The sequence below is a fragment of the Vipera berus genome, assembly GCF_964194415.1.
Source record: "Vipera berus genome assembly, chromosome: 2".
NCBI classification, from domain to species: domain Eukaryota; kingdom Metazoa; phylum Chordata; class Lepidosauria; order Squamata; family Viperidae; genus Vipera; species Vipera berus.
The window spans coordinates 21,180,793-21,205,736 of NC_138203.1; the positions used below are offsets into that span (position 1 = coordinate 21,180,793).

General features: G+C 40.0%; 1 protein-coding gene across 1 annotated transcript in view; it reads right to left on the bottom strand.

The window, feature by feature from the left end:
• Positions 1-24,944, bottom strand: part of PRKAA1 (protein kinase AMP-activated catalytic subunit alpha 1) — a gene marked incomplete at its 5' end in the record, with an annotated part of 42,154 nt that overhangs the window by 6,137 nt on the left and 11,073 nt on the right. Inside the window, 7 exons of the mRNA XM_081319796.1 lie at positions 152-278; positions 392-875; positions 2,723-2,947; positions 4,699-4,786; positions 7,889-8,033; positions 12,416-12,509; positions 13,957-14,098. Of these exons, the coding sequence (XP_081175922.1) occupies positions 152-278; positions 392-875; positions 2,723-2,947; positions 4,699-4,786; positions 7,889-8,033; positions 12,416-12,509; positions 13,957-14,098 (1,305 nt within the window). The remainder of the gene's footprint in view (positions 1-151; positions 279-391; positions 876-2,722; positions 2,948-4,698; positions 4,787-7,888; positions 8,034-12,415; positions 12,510-13,956; positions 14,099-24,944) is intronic.

Consider the following 24,944-nt stretch of genomic DNA (forward strand, 5'->3'; position numbering starts at 1 on the left):
GGATTTTAACTTTTGCAATCAATTTTAAATCTGCAGTGGCATGTTCCACACTAGCACCGCCATAAGCGCCACAGAAAGCAGAGTTAATCTTTATTTCCCCATTTATAAATGCTACATAAGAGGCTGCCTCCAAATAACCAATTTCACATACCATCAATGCTACGGAAGTCCAGTAGATAAGTCCTGCTATCCACCTGGTATAACTGCAGGCTCATTTTGGAATATGTGCCTGTTACTGAATTCTTTCTCCGAACACGCAAGTAGTATGGATTTACAACCTAGGAAACAAAAGTAGAAACTTAACAGAAAACATGAAAAGAATCATTACATTGATTGTCAGTATCTCTATTTGAAATCACCATTTGTGTGGAGACAATTTAAGCAATCTCACCTTCCATTCATAATCCAACTGCTTGATTGCCCGACAAACTTCAGCCATTATGTCATTTGGCCGACTCTGACTCCGTATTCCTAAATGCCATTTAGCTCTTCTGACCCCCTGATGTTTGGACTTTTGCGGATTTAGCTCATCAAGTGTGTGGCGCGACCTTGGTACTTCAGCAACTAAAAATGGCACTCTTTCAGGGTGAGGTCGGGAAAAATGGTCATCAAGAAAGGAATCTGGTGGGCTTGTAGCTAAGTAGAAGTCTTTTGCTTCATTCATTATTCTCCTGTTATCTATAATGAGGTGATAGGCAACTGCTAAAGGATCCTGATGATTGCGATTATACAAGCAGCTTAGCACTTCCTCCTCTGTACATTCAAACTTATCACAGACTTCTTTTAAGGCTTCATCATCAATCATAGTTGAACTGTAAGAAGGATCTTCAGGAAAGAGGTACTTGGGGAGGTCTTGCTTAAACCATTCGTGTTCCCTAGAGGCAAAGCAAGAACCATTTTAAAAGCTAGCTGTTCAACCTTTTTGCCACATTCTACTGACAAAACATGCAAAGTACACAGAAAAAATATATATGCTAAAATAGGGTAAAAACATTTCCTCTTCCAATTTATATTATTTGGATTTCATTGAACTTGAAAATAAAGTCCAGTTAAATGCTGTGACTGTAATAATAACCACCTGATTCAAACAATCTTTTAAGCAATTTTTTTCCTCTTTTTTTTAAATAAATCTGAAGATCTTAGCTTCAGATTTCTCACTGATACGAAATAAGTCACCCTTATAATTAAAACAGGCAGTTGGAATAAGTTACAGGACTACACTTACAATGAAATGTTAAATTTTTCTTTAACCTCTACGGTGTGAATATTCCATATGAATGTTATTTGTAAAAATATTCAGAGCATAATTAAACACAATATAAAAATTAAGCTTTAAAAATCAACATAGGACTTTAAAATATTAATATAAGCTGTTTTTTAAGAAACACGAAATTTCCTGCAAGTACTGCTTTTAAAGGAAAATTTCACAAAGGTATCAACAAATCAAATGAAATTGGGAATACAACATAAAATAACAATATACTTTTTATATTGGTACATTAAGTACCTTTTAAAAACAATTCATAAATTTGGAATGTGTTTGTTTTTATTGAGTTGGGCTATCCCCAAAACACAGAAATTATAAACCAAAAAGATCTGATTAGGAAAAATGAGAATTGTAGAGCAACTGCATCAGGGGAGAGTAAACCAGTTTGTTCAGGGGCAAGGAAAGTCTTCCGGGTTGGGGCCTGGAATGAGTTTCCTGACTTGCTAGTTGGCTGGAAAAGGCCTTCTAGTAGTGTGGTGTCATCACTGTAAAAATAGGATGAAAAATCTTCACTCAATTTTTTTGAAACTGGAGGGAGAGTTAAAATTTGGAACAGGACTGCTTTGTCTCCCAGAAATCTCAAGTGCCTATTCGCGCTTAAACTGCTTCTCCATAAACCCCCCAAACTGAGTAAAAATTAGGGTGTCAAATTTTCAAACATTTGTGGGGGCCTTGGTGCTCTCTTGAGCTTGGTTGTTTTCATTAACAAATTAGGTAACATCATCAGTGTACCAAAGACCCTGTAGTTCAGACGTCAAACTCGTGACGTCATGTGATGTCACGCAAAGTATCGGCACTGTTTTGCCATTGCCAGCAATGGGGTGGGTGCAGCTTCCGCGTGACGCGACCAGCCCACGGGCCGGCAGTTTGACACCCCTGCTGTAGTTAGTTCAACCCTGAGCTACAAATACTTTCTTCTTTCAATTTCAAACATTTTTACTACAAAATCTTGGCCATGTGCTTCTATGATCTTCTAGGAGCTACAAGTTTGATGACACACAGTTTGAGCAATGACTATTCCTGTGCTTGGGGAATTCTGTAACACAACATTAGTTTATTTTCTTTCTTTCTTTCTTCTTTTTATGCCTTATATTTCCTATAAGGTGACTCTGGGCAGCCAGATCAGGTCTTGGCTTAATTTTATATATCATAATTTAAATGAAGACAAATTTAGTTCAATTCATACGCAAAGATAATGTGCACTTAATTCAAGTAAAGAAATAGATGCTTTCTATTGCAGATCTAATCTTTAGGTAACCTAAAACAAACATGACTTCAGAGTGTATTGGACTCAAATTTTGATCCAACTCCCTTTTGATTCAACTCAGCCTAATCACAAAATGGCTTGATAGGATAAAACAACCAAGCCAATGTGAAGCCAACAATTGAATAAAACTTGCACACCGTTTTAGAACGATAACTGTATCCGTGACAAAACCAGATGCTGTAAGATACCTTATATCTTTCACCGTAGCTCTCTTCATAGGATCCACCTGTAGCATGTGTTTCAAGAGACTAATTACTGCTGAATTTAAGTACTGAGGCGTATAAAAGATACCATCACATATCTTCTTAAAAAGTGTTGGCACATGATCATCATCAAAGGGAAGAGTTCCACATAATAAAGCATAGAGAATAACACCACTGCTCCAGATATCTACTTCTGGCCCTGCGTATAACCTGTAAAATGGATATCATAATAATTTTTTGCCAAGTAAAAAATACAACATAAACTACTGTTACACTGGATTATTAGCCTTTTAGCAATGTTTGTGAAAGACTACATAAGCACTAATATTCATGCAGTTAACTCCCGATTTTTAATATAAAATAACAAAACTGGTATAATGGGCTGATATAAGTCCAACATTGTCTACTGAATTACACATTGGTAGCATGATACAGCTTCTCTCCTTCTCTGAGCAGCTTCCTTTCTATCTAATTATGCTTAACCTAGGATCAGTCATTGTTGTCTAAAGCAACAGAACCAAGCCCTTACATTTCAGAAAGTAGTTAAATGCAAGCTTTGATTACTTTAGCCCTCATTAGCATTATGTAGTGACTAATTTAATGTAAGAGGAATAGGAAATTTAAGGTAAAGATAAGATGGAATCATTTCCCTCACATGGAGATGATGCCATTCAAAACACCATGCCCACTCGTGACTTTATTAGCTGCAGTTAAAGCATAGATCATGCTACACTGAGGAACTGTTAAAAACAAAATATGCTCAGGAGTTCCTTGAATGAAGAGTGTGGTTCAAATGCAATTTATATTCAGCAATGTAACATACAATCACACAATTGCATTGCGTATAAAGTAATCTGGGAGCCCTGAAAGCATTTTCAAAGTATCGATGAGTCTTTTATCAAATTGCCAAATTAAAATGCCAGAAAGAAAACCTTCTAATCTGGAAAATGTGTTTCTGACATAATACATCATGCTATAATTATTCTGAGCCAAAAGGGAAACCAGTCTTGGGACCTTGTCAGACCGCAGGTATTTTTTTCAACTTCAAACAAAAGAAAGGAGGTTTTTGACTTCTTCTAGGGTCAGGAATTTGTATGTTAAAAACATTTAAAATTAATATCGGCAAAAACATATTTTTGAACTTAGACAAGTCAGAAATTTGTTTGCACATCATGGTCCAACACAGAAGTGCCTTCTTCTGCTTCCTGAGACCTTTTCAAAGATACTTGGCACATTGTGATTTTCCATGAGAGAAAGACAATATATACAATTATATTAAACATATTAATCATATTAAAACTTATTAACTGTATTCCATTTTTATTATTAAAGTATAATTAAAGTATAATTATTAAAGTATAACAAAAAGAGAGTCTAAAGAAGATTCTGCCCCACCATTCAAAAGTTTTTTTATTTTTATTTTATTTATTTTTTATTTTAATTCCATTTATATCCCGCCCACATATAACGTGCACGTCACAGCAACCCTTGACTTCTAGGCTCTTTCCCCTCATCTCCTCCTCGCTGCCTGGATGATGAGTTTGGAAGCTTTTAATTTGCATTTTTTCATAGTTTGTCATATTGTCCAGAGTAAAAATCATTGTTAAGAATTATAGTTAATAAATGTCTAAACAGCCCAAATTCAAATACTATAATCTGGCTTGTTTGAAACACAAGGTCAAGCTAAAATTAAAATTCCAGAAGTCCTTCTGGTATGCAGGAGGACAATAAAAATTTGCCGTATGTTATATTAAGTCCTGGTTTGATGTGACGTGTGATCACCACAATCACTCTCTTGTGCACAGAAACACTTAAGATGAAATCAAAAGAAGCCATCAAAGCCAGGAATTTCAAAATTCCAAACCTGGAAGTTTCTCAATCTACCTTGCAGCTTTAACACTGAAGAGCAGGGCTTTGATTTTGAGCATACATATATACATTTATCCAAGAAGAGAAACTACCTTCCTGAAATTACTTCGGGAGCAGCGTAATTAGGAGAACCACAGCTCGTTCTTAAAAATTCTCCATCTGACATCATATTTGAGAGACCTGAAAATGCACAAGAGTTCAAATGAAGACCCACAAAAAAGATTAACAAATATTTAAACTTCTCAGGGAGAACAGATCATATCCTATTCAATGACAGCACCACAGGCAGGAATAAGATCAGCATCATATGTGTAATTTTAAAAAATGGTTCTCTAAATAGAAATGAATACTGCAAAACCTCGATAAAAATGTGACAAGAGTTACAGTACAAGACAAAATGCCCTCAAAGGATCAAGTTTTATTCTAAGTAGCTAATATGCAAATGCCAGGTGAGAAAATATGCAAAGAAAATTGCATTACTTTTTTTTAAAAAATATTTGTTTTATCAACTTTATTGACAGGTCAAAAGCTTTCTTTAAATCAAGTATGACTCCTGGGGAATTTGTGATTATACTGATATAATTTTCTTGGCAACAATAAGGAAATAGTTCAGTTATGTCCTTCTAGAATGTTTGTTCAGCTTACAGACCTGTAATTTCCTGGAAGTGTGTCATCTAAGTATAAACCAGGCCAAATTCTGCTTAGATTCTCAAGGTCAATAAAGATTTGCTAGATGCCGCTATCTGACAGTACTTAAATAAGATAAACTAACGAAGGATTTAAACATTACAACAGGAAATTGTGCTTAGTGGAACTTTCATAATTCAAAAGTTAAATATAGCCACATAAAGCAGGGGTGTTAAACTGCCGGCCTACAGGCCGGATGCATCACACAGAAGCCACAACCATCCCATTGCCGGCAATGGCAAAACAGTCCCGATACGTCACGTGCGCGCGCGCGAGAAAGAGAGATGCTAGGAGACTGGTGGTACTCAAATACTGCCATATCCTAAAAGTGGTAGTCTGTGCGCGCGCGCGAGAAAGAGAGATGCTAGGAGACTGGTGGTACTCAAATACTGCCATATCCTAAAAGTGGTAGTCTGTGAAAAGCCCTGCTCTAACGTATCTTTCCAGGTTGTTCAATTTTGTTCTACCTTGATGCCACCTCTCACATTTACCACTGAAGATTAGTGCAAATGTTACATTTATCAATATTACTTTTAATATATGGTATGTAATTTATTCTACTTTATATCTTTTTTAGTTTTATTAATAATTATAGGCTAATGGGTTATTTATTACAGTGTTCTCTGACCTAAAGGCTATAAATAAAAATGGTAGATTTTTGGTTAGTTTGGATCAGAAGCAATATGCTCCCTAGTGAATTATTCTTAACTCTGTTCTACTGGCCTCCCAAAATCTCATTAAGATTTGGGTGCTGACAGCAGAGGGAAGAATGCTCCCCCCCCCCTTAAATAAAGGTATCACCCGCTCAATGGAGGGAAAATCTCTACAGGTATGAGTTAACAAGAGTTAAGAAGAGATCATTCACCAGCTCATAAAATAACTCTAAACCCATCTGTCTTTCTCTGCTTGTTTGTGACATGAGGATGTACATGCTCCTTTCTCATCTGAACATATGCCCCAGGTGCTATTCTGTCACTAAGTTTCTTTTGGCCCCCTGAATCAGTAGCTTAGTTAGAAAATAGAGGACAGGAAATAAGTGCTACGTTCTCCATCATCCCCCTCAAAAATGTCATGTAAATGTAGCATGTAACTCTACCAAACCAAAGTAAAATATTATTGTTAAAACCAACTAAGATAGGCAATACAAAACCTAGCCATCCATTAGATGGCAATGAAGAAAAGGAGACAAATCTTTGATGCTATCTATTGTCATCCAAGTAGCAATAGAAATAGCACTTAGGCTTATATACCACTTCATAGTGCTTTATAGCCCTCTCTAAGTGGCTTACTCCTGAAGATGGTAGAGGACAGGAAGGCCTGGAGGAACGTTGTCCATAGGGTCGCGATGGGTCGGACATGACTTCGCAGCTAACAACAAGAAGTGGCTTACAGAGTCTGCATATTGCCCCCAACAATCTGGGACCTCATTTTACCAACCTCAGAAGGGTGGAAGGCTGAATCAACTTTGAGCAGGTCAGAATTGAACTCCTGGCAGTGAAGAGTGAGTTAGCCTGCAATACTGCACTCTAACCCCTGTGCCACCACAACTCTGTATATACAGATATAACAACCTGATTTACAGAAAAATGGTGCAGTGCTGATATGTCCTTAGTAATTACTGCCAGGAAAAAAGATACGAAAAAACAATCAGTTTCCTTTGCTACCCTATGTAAATATACAAAATATACTGGAGTGTTCAATGCCAATTGCTAGAATATGTTGGCTATTTTTTTTAAAATGCAACATGGCATGTATTAGGGCCAGGATATCTATAGTGCCATCTTCAACCCATTAAATCAGCCCATCCCAGTCAGGCAAAGAAGGTGTGTTGTAGACCAGGGGTGTCAAACTGCCAGCCCATGGGCTGGATGCGTCATGCCAAAACCGCGCCCATCCCATTGCCGGCAATGGGAAAAAAGTCAGGATACGTCGCGACACGTCACATGATATTGCAAGTTTGACACCCCTGTTGTAGACCTTTTAAAGAATTATTAAAGAATTCTGACTGGTGGAGTCTAGGAATAGAGTTTTCTCTGCTGTTGCTCTTGCCCTGTGGAATATTCTCCCCCTGGAGTGATGCAAAAAAAACATGGCTCTGCAGCCTTATGTGGGAAGCCCAGAGGAGCACACAGCCATGAGGCAGTTAGCAGGGTGAGAACCTTCCCTTCATCTTTTAACTAATTTTTAACCAGGTTCAAAATCATCCTTGTTTCCTTTTAAATTATATATTTTTTAAAAAAATTAATTCTTATATGTCATTTTTATATTTTCTTTTACACCGCCCAGAGTCCCTGTCTGAGGGAGATGGGCAGTTAAAAGATGTGAAAAATGAACGAATGAATATTATGTAGATACAAGAGCAATCTGTCACAGTAGTACAATTAAATGATCATATATACAAGGTAAAAAAACCCCTGAACTTAAAAGCAAGAGTAACAGCTACATTAAACTGCACGGTTCCTAAATCTGCAAAGAAACATTCAATACTAGAAATAAAAAATCGCTTTGTGGAGTTATGAAATTCAACACAGGTATTTGAATGTTAACACTCGATAAACAAGCAAATTATAAAGATGCGCTTTAAACAGAACCTACCAAAATCAGCAATCTTGGCATTCATGTGTGCATCAAGTAGTACATTTTCAGGCTTCAAATCTCTATGGACCACCATGTGCCTATGACAATAATCCACACCAGAAAGAATTTGCTGGAACAGACGTCTGCTCTCCTTTTCATCAAGCTAATTATTTGAGAGGGGAAATGTGACAAAAAAAAGAGAGTACATTTAAAAAAACAAACCCACACATACACCACAAACCATCTCAGCATTACTGGCAAAGGAGAATTGCTAAGCACATTGATTTGTGCTTTAGATTGTAAGCCGCCCTGAGTCTTCGGAGAAGGGCGGGATATAAATGGGATTTTTTTTTAAAAAAAGAATATTTTGCAGCATAATCAGAATCCCCAATGGGACTTTTAAAAGAAAGTGTATATGGAAGAAAAGGGTAAGAAAAAGAATAAGTAAAATTAGGCAAGAGAAGAAAAAGGGAAAAGAAGGGTTTCTGAGTTTAGCAGTGTTCACAGGGTGAGTAAAAACAGTCAAGATGACAGCCACAGCTAAGATTGAAGCACTTTTCCCTCCTTTAACCCCTGCTCATAGGACACATCTAAAAATGAGAGGGACTTCTACCACATGGTTGTGGCCACAGTCCTGAAATTGTTTTTTTTTTTACCACTACTCTGTGTATGACTATCTGATACTCCATCAACAAAGTTTACATGACTGGAGGGTGGTGGGATTAATACATCACAATCAAGAAAATATATGACACTCACTTTGTTGAAAAGGAGTTATGTAAACTGGTTTAAAAATCAACACTAAAACTTAATTGAGTAAGAATCTATGGAAACTGTAAAGTTATGTAACATGGGAACATATTATTGTCTGATTAAAAATTAATGCAATGTTACAATAATAGAAATATTAATCATTCTATTAATAACAGTGAAGAAATACAGCCAGTCTTCTTCCATTCTGGAATCTCAATGTGTGAGAATTTGCCCAACCTACACCCTCAAATCCAAAAGGTGTTTTTTTTCCTAACCGTAGCTAATCCCTTAACAACTGTGTTACTAACTTAACAGCAGTGATTCACTTAATAACTGTGGCAAAAAAAGTCATAAAATAGGACAAAAATTCACTTAAACATCTCACTTAGCAACATAAATTTGGGGCTCAATTGTGATTATAAATCGAGGACTATTTTACTGTAAAGTAAAATTGAAAATTGAACAACAAATGCCAAAAAATATGTTACATGGATTACTGCTAAGATGTAAACGGATAATGATCAGAACTACTGATTGGAATACTTTCCAGAGACATTAAGAGCTAGACCTGGAAGATCCACTGATAGGTGTGTGTGTGTGTGTGTGTGTTTGTGTGTATCCATCTACATGTTTCTTCAGGTAGTCCTCAGGTTATGTTGGCAATCGAGACAGAAAGTTTCATGTTAAGTGATGCACAATGAGTAGCCCAATCACATACATCATCATCATTTTATTATTGTTGTTGTTGTTGCTGTTGTTGTTGTCATCGTCGTTGTCATCATCAATTTTTTTGCCACTCAACTTGCTCCTAGTGACTACATTCCTTAGCAATGGCCATCCTAGCATTCCCTGTTACTGTTATTAGGTCCTTAAGCAAAGACCTCACCTGACAGCTATTTGGGAAGAGGCCCTGAAAGCGCATCCAGGCAAGTGGGCTGGCAGGGAAGATATGAATGGGTGCTATAGAGCAGGGCTTTTCAACCTTTTCATCGATTGTACCACTTTTAGGATATGGCAATATTCGAGTACCACCTAGCAAGGTGTCAAAAACTTGATGACCCCAAAATAAAAAACCTGTTCAAAGTTGCAATTGCACTGAAATGACTTATCACCATTGTTCACACTTATGACCATTGCAGCATGCCCAGGGTCATATGATTTATATTTGGACACTTGGCAACTGATTCATATTTATGATGGTCACAGTGTCCCAGGGTCATGTGATCCCCTTTTGCAACCTTTTTGACAAGCAAAGTCAATTGCAGGGCTGCTGGTGGCCAAGTGCTAAGGCGGGACTTCCTTCCCTGCCTCCCTCTTTCTCATTCCCATCTCCTTCTGAAGGAAGAATTTGAAACATACACACACACACACACACACACACACACACACACACACACACACACACAGTTTTCCCTCTTCCATATATTCATCAAACAAGGAAAAGGCTCCTGAGACAGAAAAGACAAGACATTGAGGGAACTAGCTTAAAAGGCGCACTCCCCTTTAAGAATTATCTACTGGCTAGAAAGGAAAGTTAAGGAGCGCAGCCGGCACTTAAGGAAGAAAAAAAATGTAAATAAGTACTGGTTGCTGGCTAAGGCAGCCTCCCCAAATGGCTCCATTCATAAGTAAAGGAATGCTACAGGCAAAATCCATTCAGGAGAAAAATACTTCAAAATCCCTTGCAGCAAAACTTACAGTTAACAATACCACCGGTTGAAAAGCCCTGCTATAGAGTATGCATTGGCAAGCAGATGCTATTGGCAGGACACTAAAATGTGCAGTCGGGCACTATGTAGCATGGGTGGGGCAGGTGCCCTGTGCAAGCATTTATAGAGTGCAGACAGGTGCTACAGAATGCAGGTGATACTGTGGGCAGGTACTATGGAATACAGGATCCCATGTTATCCAATGGCTCCTCTAGAGAAGATGTCAAACTCGCGACATCACATGACGTCGCACAACATATCGGGAGTGTTTTGCCATTGCCGGCAGAGCAATAGAAGCTAACATGAGACATCAGCCAAATAGAAATTGCCAAAAACTCCTTAAGAACACAAAGCCCACATTGCACAAATCCCAGAACTTCAAAGTCACAAAAGCACATAAGAATCCTTCCCCTCTCCATCTCCCTCCCTCCCTCCTCCATGCCTCACCTCCAGCCGATGCTGCCTTTCTTCATTGCTGCCTTTCTTCATTCCTCATGGAGGGTGACCCCTCCCGTTGCATTTATTGCCTGTTTGTTGCTGCCAGCACAGGTGGCTGCCACAGCAGTTGTAGATTGGCTCATAGCCGGCCTGCTTGATCTCCTCTCATCGTCCCCCACCCTCCTCCTCCTTCTTCTTCTTTCCCTTCGGTGCAACTAGAGCTGGCTCCGCGCCCTCCCAAGGCTACTGCTTTTTTTCTCTCTCCCTCTCCTGCCCAAACTGCCTTTTATAGCCTTTCCTGTCTCCGCCCCCCCTCCTCCTCCTTTCTCATCCAGGGGTGAGCCGGAAGTGAGCCTGTGGCCTTTGTCTCGCTCTAGCCACTCTGCAGCTCTGGAGGACTTTCTCACAGTAAGTCCTTGCCTTGCTGGCTCGTTCCCTCCCCCACTACACTTGGCTGGGCAGGGCTGCATACCAACTGACATGTGCTAATGTACCACAGGTGGTACACATACCACCGGTTGAAAAGCCCTGTTATAGAGTATGCATTGGCAAGCAGATGCTATTGGCAGGACACTAAAATGTGCAGTCGGGCACTATGTAGCATGGGTGGGACAGGTGCCCTGTGCAAGCATTTATAGAGTGCAGACAGGTGCTACAGAATGCAGGTGATACTGTGGGCAGGTACTATGGAATACAGGATCCCATGTTATCCAATGGCTCCTCTAGAGAAGATGTCAAACTCGCGACATCACATGACGCCGCACAACATATCAGGAGTGTTTTGCCATTGCCGGCAATGGGGTGGGTCCGGCTTCCACGTGACACATCTGGCCCATGGGCTGGCATTTTGACACCCCTGCTCTAGAGAAAAAGCAGTAGAGGCCAGAATAATTTATCTCCTGCTGACTTCCCACTGGCTTTGCTTGTGGGATGATGACATGGAAAGTCACAATCACATGACTACAGGATACTGCAATCATTGTAAGTGTGAACCAATTGCTGAGTACCCAAATCACAATCAAGTGACTGGAGGGATGCTGTGATGGCCGCAACATCAAGGCCAGTTTTAAGTCCCCCTTGTTCAGTGCCATTGTAACTCTGAACAGTCAGTAAACGAGTGATTGTATCTCATGGATTACCTGTATATAAACGTGTGTATGTGTTTTACTTTAAATTAGCAGTGGCAACTTTTGATATAAATTTGGAGAAAGTAAAATCAATTATGGAAAGCTGGTGGGGCTGTGCCATGCATGTCAGTAGGAGCTGTTTTCAGAGGGATAATTTTATGAAATGACCATCTCTAGAAACATTTTAAGGTTTCAGTTCATTTTTTGTGCGTGTCCAAATTCAAAATAATAGAAAACAGTACCACTAATTTATGGCAAGTTCAGAAGAGTGTGACAGTTTATTGCCTAAGTGTACTGCAAGGAAGGATTTATTTGTTCATTCCTACAAACTGTGCAACTGGGATTTTGTTCATATTATAGAGAGAAAAGACCAACACCCACATGAACAGATGATGTATCATGAGCACATTTTTTTTTACAAAGACTCTGAGGACATAATTGAACCAACTCCGTGTAAGAGAACAATGCAAGGCTTCAAAATGAAAAGCTGACATTTTGGGGAAATTGGACTTCCTTACCTTTCCATTTTTACAGATATAATCAAACAGTTCTCCTCCTGAAACATATTCCATCACCATAAAAATGTCAGATGGTGTGCTGATAACCTGGTATCTGAGAGAAACATTTAATTAATTTGCTAATATATATTCAGTATATGAAATTAAACATGTCTTGAAAAACTACACATAGATTAAGTAGCCCAATCACATACATGCTCATCCAGAAGCAAGACTTGAGTTAAAACAGGATTATTCCCTTTGTATCAGCACTACGAAAAGCATAGTGTAGAAGAAAAAGTGTTTGTTTTTAAACTCCTTCATGGCTCCTATTAATTAATGGTCACATCACTTATGGTAACATTTTTACAGCAATTGCCATAGCAGACTAACCATTAACAGGGCTTAAAGCAATTCAGTAAAAACATCTTAGAAAAGGACTCCCATTAGACTTAAACATTCCTCTTCCTATTATTACATTTTAACATAAAGCTGATAGCAAGAAGACTCAGTTATGGGGCTTGACATGGAATTTGATCAGTTGACCGTATTTAAAAACCCAATTTCACAAGAAAGGGGGGATCTTTACAAGCCTATTTAAGGTCACTGTATAACTGTATTTATTAGGATAACTAGCAAACTGTAGCATAGGAAAGACCATGAGTTCAAGTCCCATCTTAGCCATGAAAACCAGCTGGATGACTTTGGGCTGGTTATTCTCTCTCAGCCCAGCCCACCTCATAGAGTTGTGTGGTGGAGAAAACAGGAGGAGAATGGTGTGTTGCATATGTTCACTGCCTTGAATTATTTGTAAAAATAATAAAGTCAGGATACAAATAAATAAAAAATACAAACATATAGCTTATTAGGTGACCCATTCCAAAATCTGACTCTCTTCTTCCTTACCTTTTCCACTGATAGTAGATATATGTCTGCTGTCGACTCCCACTAGCTACCCTTCAGTGGTTCAATTGCTAATCTAAGGACCAAATCCCAGGAAGCCATAATGGATGAGAAAAACAAAATGACTAGAAGCTTCTGCAATAACTCAACTGCTGCACTACTAAAGACCTTTGTTCTATAACCATAAAGGATAACCTTTCGTAACGATCACCTGTATTTTTCTCATCAGGCAAAACACAGAATAACACTGGCTTGAGACTGCTGAGGCAATTATTACATACCATTAAGTTTCTTCTGACAGCAGGGGCAGTTTGTCATCCCATGTTTTGGTAAAAGGAACCCTATCTCTTATTAGATAAAAATATTTCTTTCATGCCTTCCTTGTTGCCACCAAATACATCACTTGTCAGGCACTGAGTCACTATTCATTTTCATTACTGGGACAGCTACCAACAATCCTTTATTTGACAGTGAAGTAATCAGTTTCCCAACTCTATCCAAATTATAAACGGTGGTCTACCATTAGTGATTTATACCACAATAAGTAATCAGAACTGTACCTGAAAAACAGGCTATATTTGTTTTATCCATTGAACAAGAACACTCAGTTTCTCAAGAAACACCCCAAATAACAAGAGCTTATCCTGAAAGAAACTTACAGTTTAATTATATGCGGATGCCGAAAAAGTTTCAGGTTCTGAATCTCTCTACGGATTTTCCCCACAACATCAAGACTCCGAATTTTCTGTCTATTCAAGATCTTCACTGCAACTTTGTGCCCCGTCAGTTCATGTTTGCCAACTACAAGAAAGATAAACAAATATTAACAAATGCACACTGCATAAAATCATTGTTTGCTGAACTAGGGGTCAGTGAATAATAAAAAAATTGGCTGAATTCATACAATACACAAGGGCAGAAACTATAATTTATAGATCTCTGTGGTTAGATTCGGACAATAAACTAAAAAAATCTACATTATGATTTTGTAGCAATATTTTATAAAGCAGTCAAGATCCCCAGAACTAAAAGCCTTTCCCAGATACTACTATTTTGTCAAGAAAACAACATGGGCAAACTCATATAGTCATCAGAAGTCACAAGAGACTTCATCTTTATCCAGAGAATGTTATTTGGCAGAGTAAATGAACAGATGTAGGATTCTGAGAGAATATTGTGAACAAGGGTGTACAAAATATACCATTCTAGGGGTAGAATATTTCACATTCACAAACCAAATCCTGTTCTGAAAATCTGCAGGACCATTTCTTTAATGACCAGATCAGCACAATCTGGGGAAAAATGAAAAATTCTGTCTCTAGAACGGTGTATGTTGCACACCTGAACTTGTAAGCAGTCTTTAAAAATGGCTGCTAGGAGAGAGACATTAGTTCTTCCTAGGTTGAATGTGTAAATGAGTAAAAAAAAATCAATGAACTTGATAGATACACCATGTCCGTTACCAAAGCGACAAGGGAAAAAATACTGTATGGCTTATGTGCAAACCAAGAAGAAAGTATGTGCAAGTGAATCAGGCAGAGACCTCCCTAATTCACATTTCATTTGCGGGGAGGGAGCACAGGGAAAAAACCAGAGCAGAGTCAGACTTGCAAGTGATGCCTAATCAATCCCACCAAAGGACTGAAACAAGTTTTATTCCTTGCCTCGTACTCCCCCCCCCCCAATTCTCAAACTTGGTTTTTGTCTCAGGGCAGTGATGCATTAGGAGACTTGTCATCTGTCCCTTGTCAGGAACAGATCGCTCCTTGATAGCCTTAGAGTTCTCTGTGGAAGTTTTGGGCCAGTCTTTTCAGGGAAGGTTCTTGAGAAGATGTGTGGTTTGCAGCTCTTGAAGAAAATAAATTCTCGAGAGCCTTTTGAGTCAGGTTTCAGGCTGGGTTACAGCATTGAGACAGCATTCTGTAGATAACCTACTGTTGGAAGAAAAGTCTTCATCGTGGTTCCATCCAAGCCGGGGATAAACAACATGGAGACTGCTTTGGGAAGAGGGTTACAGTTTATTGCAGAAAAAAGCCAGACAGCAAGATGGATCCAGCAAGGACTGAGCACATGTGGGACGTGGGTTTTTATACCCCCTGGACTCTATTGTTTGGTTATTTCCTGTTTCAGACTTTGTATTTCCTGTGACACGTATTCTGTCCTGAGTCTAAGTGTGCCTTTCTAGGAATCTTGCTGGTTGTAGGTCCCAGCCCCTGCCTCCCTGGGGCTGGAGTATGTAGATGTTAAGTCTTTGGTCTACTACATAAGCTCCTGGCTCCAACCTTCTTGATGGCTCACATTTGCATGTCTATAGAACTGGTTTTCTGCTTGGGGGGGAAGGAGACCTGAGACTATTAGGAAAACTGAGCATGCTTTCCTGGTTCTTCAATTTCTTTTTAGGAAATATATTTTTCTGCCCTTTTAATATTTCCTTCTCTGGGGAGCTGACTTCCCTCACTACGGTGCATTTGGAATGGGGTTGGTGTACCAGCCTTCCTTGATCATAATATCCATCTGAACTGAAGAGTAGATTTTCATGGATCATGGTATCCATCTAGAGGGATGGGAACAAAGGGCACATTTTTACAATGGTTCTCCTTCCTCTATAATTCTGGGATAGGGTGGCAACTTTCCCATGGCCTTTATTCTACAGGAGCCTCAAGGTCCCCACAAGTCTCCAAATAGCAATTTAACATATACAGTATATGAAATTGCTGGGTGAGGTAATTTATTGCTGATAATACTCAAATATGCTTCTCTGTTTTGAATGATCCAAGTGATGGGCTAAAGACTGTGTTGTGGTTGTGAATGTCCGAATAGGAATAACAGGCTTTGACTCAACCCTAATAGGACTGATAGGCTGTGTGATTTAGGGTTCCCCAAATCTAGAACTATTTCACTAAACACGGATGGTGTAACACTCACCCAGAGTTGGTGCATAATTTGAAAATCTTTCTGGACTCACAACTCCTGCTTGAGAAATAGGTGGGAGCCATAGGCAGAAAGGCCTTTGCACAAATCCTGGACTTATGTGCTTAATCCTGGACTACCAGGCTCTGCTTGTGGTCAGTCATGCCTTGGTCACTTCTCCATTGGATTCCTATATCCTGCCCTAGACAGGACACCCCTTAAAAACACTAGAAGCTGTAGACACTCAAGAATTTATAGATTGTACACCTTGGCACATCTGTGTAATGCCACTAGTACACAGCTTAATTGGCTCCCAGTAGGTTTCTGGGTTCAATTCAGAATGCTGTTTGGTGGCATTCTGGTTACTTGTGGGATTGCATGTGGATATGCTCCAAGTCCCTTCCATGAAACAGTATCATCTAGCAGAATCCAGGAAATATGTCTTCTCTGTTGCTGCACCTTCCCTATGGAACACTCCTCACCTGCCTCTCCTGAGATTCTGATTCTCCCAATTCTGTTGGCTTGTTTTGTGTTCTGAGACTGTTTTGCAAGTAATGAAATTATTTTATGAAAAAAACACTTCCTGGCAATATTAGTCTACTGTTAATAGGAGAGGAGAGAAAGCAACATTGGATTAATTGATTATTCTGTCCTCAATATCAGAAGTAATCAGATTATCACCACTTGCTCCACCAACTGTGTTAGAAAGAAAAATAGGGAAAAAAACCCTTAACAGATAAAGTTTCCTTTAATCATTATTCACTTCATTGTGTCCAACCAATCATCTTAGGAGTTCTGAAGGGGTTGGGGGGGGGGCATTTCATCTATCTGATTACCTCAAGAACTCTATTTTCTTTTATGGAAATGATAAGTTAATTTTTTCTATTTCTCCCTATTCTTTACTTTTGATAGTCTATTCCAAACCATGAGAGGGTGTTATTTCTTTCCCATAACCCTTTCTTTTTGTGCATCCCCATCTTTCTATAATTTATCACAAGCATTTATTATTACAAAAATAACTTTGCTGCAAGTGTCATTACAAAAAAATAATTAAAATACATGTACTTTTAGAAAACAGAATATAAAGCAATAAAAACTGAAAACTTCCATACCAATTTCTATTGAGTTCAGCAAATTCTATCTCTAAAAAGTCATCTAGCTGTATTGTATCATCCTGGTAAAAAGCACTAGCAGGTCAAATGTTGCCATATACCAAATTATATAAAATATGGTAAAACACTATCCTGCAGAGTTTTTCTGCTTTTAAAAACAGCTGCAGTGAACTTCTCATTATTGTAAGTCAGATGCTACTGAGAGTCCATATTTACCTCTTTTGTAGTTAGAATATGTGAATTATCTACAATCATACTACAAGATCCATATTTTACATACAATGATTTCCTATAAGTCCCACAGCTTGTTTCTTGTGCTTTTGATTTTACATTCCTATTACGAAAACTTCAAACTTTGTTTTGCATGAGTGTCTTTGGGAACAGAAAAATGCAGAACTGCATAAATTATAAACTGATGCTTTTCCCATTTATTTATAAAATACAATGAAAACTTCTACTCAAAAATCTTGCAGCATTCCCTTTATTCACCAAGCAATTACCGTATATACTTGAGTATAAGCCGAATTTTTCAGCCCACTTTTTGGGCTGAAAAATTCCACTTCGGCTTATACTCCAGTCAACAAAAAAACTTACCGAGGACTTGTGCGCGGCCGAGGCTTTGGTGCTTCCGGGATCGCGCGCACCTCTCCCAAGCCACCGCCGTCCGGAGACCTGCCGAAGTTTGGGGAGGTTTGGGGAGGTGCGCGCACACCTCCCCAAACCTCCCCAAACGTCGGCAGGTCTCCGTTCCTCCGCGCCCTGCCTGCCTGCTTCTTTCCGCTGTGGAAAGAAGCAGGCAGGCAGGGCGCAGAGGAACGGAGACCCGGCGACGTTTGGGGAGGCGCCCAAACCTCCCCAAACGTCGCTGGGTCTCCGTTCCTCCGCACCCTGCCTGCCTGCTTCTTTCCGCTGCGGAAAGAAGCAGGCAGGCAGGGCGCAGAGGTCCGGAGACCTGCCGACGTTTGGGGAGGTTTGGGGAGGTGCGCGCGCACCTCCCCAAACCTCCCCAAACTTCGGCAGGTCTCCGGACGGCGGCGGCTTGGGAGAGGTGCGCGCGATCCTGGAAGCACCGAAGCAAGTCCTCGGTAAGCTCCGGGCGGTCACTTGCTTCGCGTCTCCTGAGGGAAGGGGGGGCGACTGGAGCGGGCGTGTTTCCTCGCCTGCTGGGCGCCGCGATTTGCCCGGGGAACGCGCGGGCCCCGAATGGCAGCGTGGAGCAAGGAAGCTGACAGCCAGGGCTTCCCCGAGAGCCGCGGCCACACAGGGTATTCCTGTGTATTCAGGCTTGCAAAATGGCGGATCGAGCCTCTGCTGGCGGCAGAGGCTTGCAGAACGGCGGATCGGCTTATACTCGAGTCAACAACTTTTTCCAGTTTTTGGGGGTGAAATTGGGGGTCTCGGCTTATACTCGAGTCGGCTTATACTCAAGTATATACGGTGTACTGAAGCTTAGCTTCCAACAGAAATTGTCTCTTATAAGAAAGGTATGAAAGCAAAACTGCCTTGGAAAACAAGAGAAAAATGCTGTAAATATTGTAGATTATTCTTAATAACAATAATACTTAGGATTAGACTTCCGGTGGCGGCGCGGCGCCGTAGACAGCCTTCCCGGGCTGCCCGCGGCTCAGCTGTTTGTTTTTTCGCCCGAAACAGCGCCGATCAGCTGTTCGGGCGAAATTGAAGCCCCCTCCTCGGGAGAAGAGGAGGGGGTGAGGCCCCAGGTAGGGGTAGAGTTCTCCAGGGCCGCCTGAGCTTGGAGCTTGGGCGGCTGAAGGATTGAACTCCCCCGAAGCCTGGGTTGCTCCCAGCTGGCCGGCGTCTCTGCTCCGAACTTCTTGGAGCGGAGCCAGGCGTCTGCGAACCATCCCTGCCTGCAGAAAGGACTATGATTTAAAGGAGCAGGCAGAGCGGTACAAGAGACAAAGGTGAAGAGATTTATTTTAATATACTCTCTAGCTTGTTGGACTTTGTAAACTTTTGAAAGTGCGTCATAATTGAGGACTAAAAGATGGCGGCGAAACCTCCCCCTAAAACTCTTCGGAGTGGTGGATCCTCGCCAGTGCAACAATCATCACTACAGGCATTGCACCCTCCTGAAGCGCTGACACCGAAGGATTTACGAGATGCTTTGGATAAACTTTTGGAATCAATCAATCAATCAATGGCAGATAAATTTGCGCAGATGGAGGAGAAACTGAATCCAGAGGGGGGGAGAGGTGCCCCCGTCTTGGAGAACAGCTTTTATTTCTTTGATTCCGAAGGAAGACCAGGATGCTACTCAAGTTAAAAATTATAGACCGATATCGCTTTTAAATACAGACTATAAGATATTTGCTAAGGTCTTGGCTAATAGACTGATGAGGGTCCTGCAACAGGTGATTCACGGGGACCAAACGGGGTTTATTAGTGGTAGGCAAATGAAAAATAATGTGAGACATATAGTTGATGTGTTAGAGTTTTTGGAAAGGCACAACCAGATCTCTGCAGCGCTAATCTTTTTAGATGCTGAAAAGGCTTTTGATCAATTGAATTGGCAATTTTTGTTGAAAGTCTTAGATAAAATGGATTTTGGCGAAAATTTTTTGCAGCCGATTAGGGCATTATATCAAAAACAAACTGCCCGAATCATAGTTAATAATAGCTTGACAGCAGTATGTAATATTGAGAAGGGCACAAGGCAAGGGTGTCCGTTATCGCCCTTGTTATTTGTGTTAACATTGGAGATACTATTGACCAAGATTCGGAATTCAGAAAAAATTAAGGGAATTCAAGTTGGAGATCAGGACTATAGATTGAGAGCATTTGCCGATGATCTGGTTGTTACAGTGACCCAGCCAGAGAACTCTGTTGTGGACCTGATGGAGATAATAACACAATATGGCAAAGTTTCTGGATTTAAAGTAAATATACAGAAAACTAAAATTTTGGCTAGAAATATGACAGTTTCACAGAAAGCTCTCTTAGAAGGATTAACTGGATTTGAGATTGTTAAAAGGGTTAAATATCTGGGGGTGATTTTGTCGCCCTCTAATACAAAGCTATATAAAAATAACTATGAAAAATTATGGGGAAAAATTCAAAAAGAATTGGAGAGTTGGCAAAAATTGCAATTGTCTTTGTTGGGACGGATTGCAGCAGTGAAAATGAATGTCCTGCCCAAATTTTTATTTTTATTTCAAATGATACCGATTCTTAAGAAAGATTCTAATTTGGAGGAATGGCAGCGTGGTATCAATAAATTTGTCTGGGCAGGGAAAAAGCCACGAGTTAAACTTAAGATTATGCAGGATACTCGTGAGAGAGGTGGCCTTAAGCTGCCCAATTTGAAATTATATTATGAAGCTGCTGCATTAGTAGGAATAAGCGATTGGATTAATTTGACGCAATTGAGGTTATTAAATCTTGAGGGCCATGATCTGTTGTTTGGCTGGCATGCATATTTGTTGTATGATAAGAAGGTAGATATTGTGTTCAGGATGCATATTTTAAGACAGGCATTGCTGAGAGTTTGGAAGAAGTATAGACATAAGTTAAGCAGCAAGATACCATTGTGGGCAATTCCAAAACACGCAATAGAAAATATACATGCTGGCTTTAAACATGATGTGACTACGTACAAGGAGATTTTAAGTTTGGAAAGGAATATTTGGTGCTTGAAAGCATATAGCCTGTTGCGAGAAGAGAAGGTTGTCCAAACTTGGTTTCAATATATTCAGTTACGGGCCAGGTGGAAAGAAGACCAGAAAAATGGATTTATAATGACTGATGAAAATTTGATAAAGCAAATTAGAAACCAGGGACCAGCACATATTAAACGGATATATCTTGCATTGCTGGAGATTGATTCAGAAACGGAGCTTGTTAAAGATTGCATGATAAAATGGGCCCAAAACATTCAGGAAGTTATTACAATGGACACCTGGGAGAAGATTTGGGTGAGGAATGTAAAATTTACTCAAGCTCAAAATTTAAGAGAGAACTTTTACAAAATGTTTTATAGATGGCATTTAGATCCCAAAAAGCTTGCAAGTATGTATCCGAAATACCAGCCTAAATGTTGGAGATGTGGTGATGAAGATGCAACATATTTTCATATATGGTGGACATGTAAGAAGGTTAAGGCTTTTTGGATAAAAGTCTGGTGGAATATGCAGAAGATTTTTAAACGGAGGATAAAGTTTTGTCCGCAATTTTTTTTGTTGGGAATAATTGTTGACGCTACAGTTGTGGACTCTAAGCTGATGTTGAACTTAGTTACGGCAGCAAGACTTTTGATAGGTCAATATTGGAAGAAAGAGGTACTGCCGACTATAGAAGAATGGACTTTAAAGGTTTCCGACCTGGCAGAGATGGCGAAGATTTCAGCCTATTTGAAAGATCATTCGCAAGAACGTTATATTATGGAATGGAGAAAATGGATTGAGTTTATCCAGAACAAGTATAGGGTTAAGAAGTTTTATGTAGCATTCGAATGAGTCTTCTTTCGTTTCTTTTTCTTTCTTTTATGCTAGTTTTTTTTTTATATACATTTATTATGGTTAAGGTGTGTTTTATCCTATATAAGCTAGAGAGTGATGGATTTTAGAATCTATAGTCTTTAGTATATGGTAGTTTATGATTGCTTTTTTACATACATATACCTTGTATTTAGCTCTGGGAAGTCGGGGGGGGGGGGAGGGGGGGTGGAGGGAGGAGGGGAGGGAGGGACGTTGGGGGGAGGTAGGGGGGGTAGAGGGAGGGGGAAGGGTTTTTTTTTTTTTTTTTTTCTAATGGAAAACTGTATTTTAAAACTTTTCAATAAGTCCTGTTTCAGACTTTGTATTTCCTGTGACACGTATTCTGTCCTGAGTCTAAGTGTGCCTTTCTAGGAATCTTGCTGGTTGTAGGTCCCAGCCCCTGCCTCCCTGGGGCTGGAGTATGTAGATGTTAAGTCTTTGGTCTACTACATAAGCTCCTGGCTCCAACCTTCTTGATGGCTCACATTTGCATGTCTATAGAACTGGTTTTCTGCTTGGGGGGGAAGGAGACCTGAGACTATTAGGAAAACTGAGCATGCTTTCCTGGTTCTTCAATTTCTTTTTAGGAAATATATTTTTCTGCCCTTTTAATATTTCCTTCTCTGGGGAGCTGACTTCCCTCACTACGGTGCATTTGGAATGGGGTTGGTGTACCAGCCTTCCTTGATCATAATATCCATCTGAACTGAAGAGTAGATTTTCATGGATCATGGTATCCATCTAGAGGGATGGGAACAAAGGGCACATTTTTACAATGGTTCTCCTTCCTCTATAATTCTGGGATAGGGTGGCAACTTTCCCATGGCCTTTATTCTACAGGAGCCTCAAGGTCCCCACAAGTCTCCAAATAGCAATTTAACATATACAGTATATGAAATTGCTGGGTGAGGTAATTTATTGCTGATAATACTCAAATATGCTTCTCTGTTTTGAATGATCCAAGTGATGGGCTAAAGACTGTGTTGTGGTTGTGAATGTCCGAATAGGAATAACAGGCTTTGACTCAACCCTAATAGGACTGATAGGCTGTGTGATTTAGGGTTCCCCAAATCTAGAACTATTTCACTAAACACGGATGGTGTAACACTCACCCAGAGTTGGTGCATAATTTGAAAATCTTTCTGGACTCACAACTCCTGCTTGAGAAATAGGTGGGAGCCATAGGCAGAAAGGCCTTTGCACAAATCCTGGACTTATGTGCTTAATCCTGGACTACCAGGCTCTGCTTGTGGTCAGTCATGCCTTGGTCACTTCTCCATTGGATTCCTATATCCTGCCCTAGACAGGACACCCCTTAAAAACACTAGAAGCTGTAGACACTCAAGAATTTATAGATTGTACACCTTGGCACATCTGTGTAATGCCACTAGTACACAGCTTAATTGGCTCCCAGTAGGTTTCTGGGTTCAATTCAGAATGCTGTTTGGTGGCATTCTGGTTACTTGTGGGATTGCATGTGGATATGCTCCAAGTCCCTTCCATGAAACAGTATCATCTAGCAGAATCCAGGAAATATGTCTTCTCTGTTGCTGCACCTTCCCTATGGAACACTCCTCACCTGCCTCTCCTGAGATTCTGATTCTCCCAATTCTGTTGGCTTGTTTTGTGTTCTGAGACTGTTTTGCAAGTAATGAAATTATTTTATGAAAAAAACACTTCCTGGCAATATTAGTCTACTGTTAATAGGAGAGGAGAGAAAGCAACATTGGATTAATTGATTATTCTGTCCTCAATATCAGAAGTAATCAGATTATCACCACTTGCTCCACCAACTGTGTTAGAAAGAAAAATAGGGAAAAAAACCCTTAACAGATAAAGTTTCCTTTAATCATTATTCACTTCATTGTGTCCAACCAATCATCTTAGGAGTTCTGAAGGGGTTGGGGGGGGGGCATTTCATCTATCTGATTACCTCAAGAACTCTATTTTCTTTTATGGAAATGATAAGTTAATTTTTTCTATTTCTCCCTATTCTTTACTTTTGATAGTCTATTCCAAACCATGAGAGGGTGTTATTTCTTTCCCATAACCCTTTCTTTTTGTGCATCCCCATCTTTCTATAATTTATCACAAGCATTTATTATTACAAAAATAACTTTGCTGCAAGTGTCATTACAAAAAAATAATTAAAATACATGTACTTTTAGAAAACAGAATATAAAGCAATAAAAACTGAAAACTTCCATACCAATTTCTATTGAGTTCAGCAAATTCTATCTCTAAAAAGTCATCTAGCTGTATTGTATCATCCTGGTAAAAAGCACTAGCAGGTCAAATGTTGCCATATACCAAATTATATAAAATATGGTAAAACACTATCCTGCAGAGTTTTTCTGCTTTTAAAAACAGCTGCAGTGAACTTCTCATTATTGTAAGTCAGATGCTACTGAGAGTCCATATTTACCTCTTTTGTAGTTAGAATATGTGAATTATCTACAATCATACTACAAGATCCATATTTTACATACAATGATTTCCTATAAGTCCCACAGCTTGTTTCTTGTGCTTTTGATTTTACATTCCTATTACGAAAACTTCAAACTTTGTTTTGCATGAGTGTCTTTGGGAACAGAAAAATGCAGAACTGCATAAATTATAAACTGATGCTTTTCCCATTTATTTATAAAATACAATGAAAACTTCTACTCAAAAATCTTGCAGCATTCCCTTTATTCACCAAGCAATTACCGTATATACTTGAGTATAAGCCGAATTTTTCAGCCCACTTTTTGGGCTGAAAAATTCCACTTCGGCTTATACTCCAGTCAACAAAAAAACTTACCGAGGACTTGTGCGCGGCCGAGGCTTTGGTGCTTCCGGGATCGCGCGCACCTCTCCCAAGCCACCGCCGTCCGGAGACCTGCCGAAGTTTGGGGAGGTTTGGGGAGGTGCGCGCACACCTCCCCAAACCTCCCCAAACGTCGGCAGGTCTCCGTTCCTCCGCGCCCTGCCTGCCTGCTTCTTTCCGCTGTGGAAAGAAGCAGGCAGGCAGGGCGCAGAGGAACGGAGACCCGGCGACGTTTGGGGAGGCGCCCAAACCTCCCCAAACGTCGCTGGGTCTCCGTTCCTCCGCACCCTGCCTGCCTGCTTCTTTCCGCTGCGGAAAGA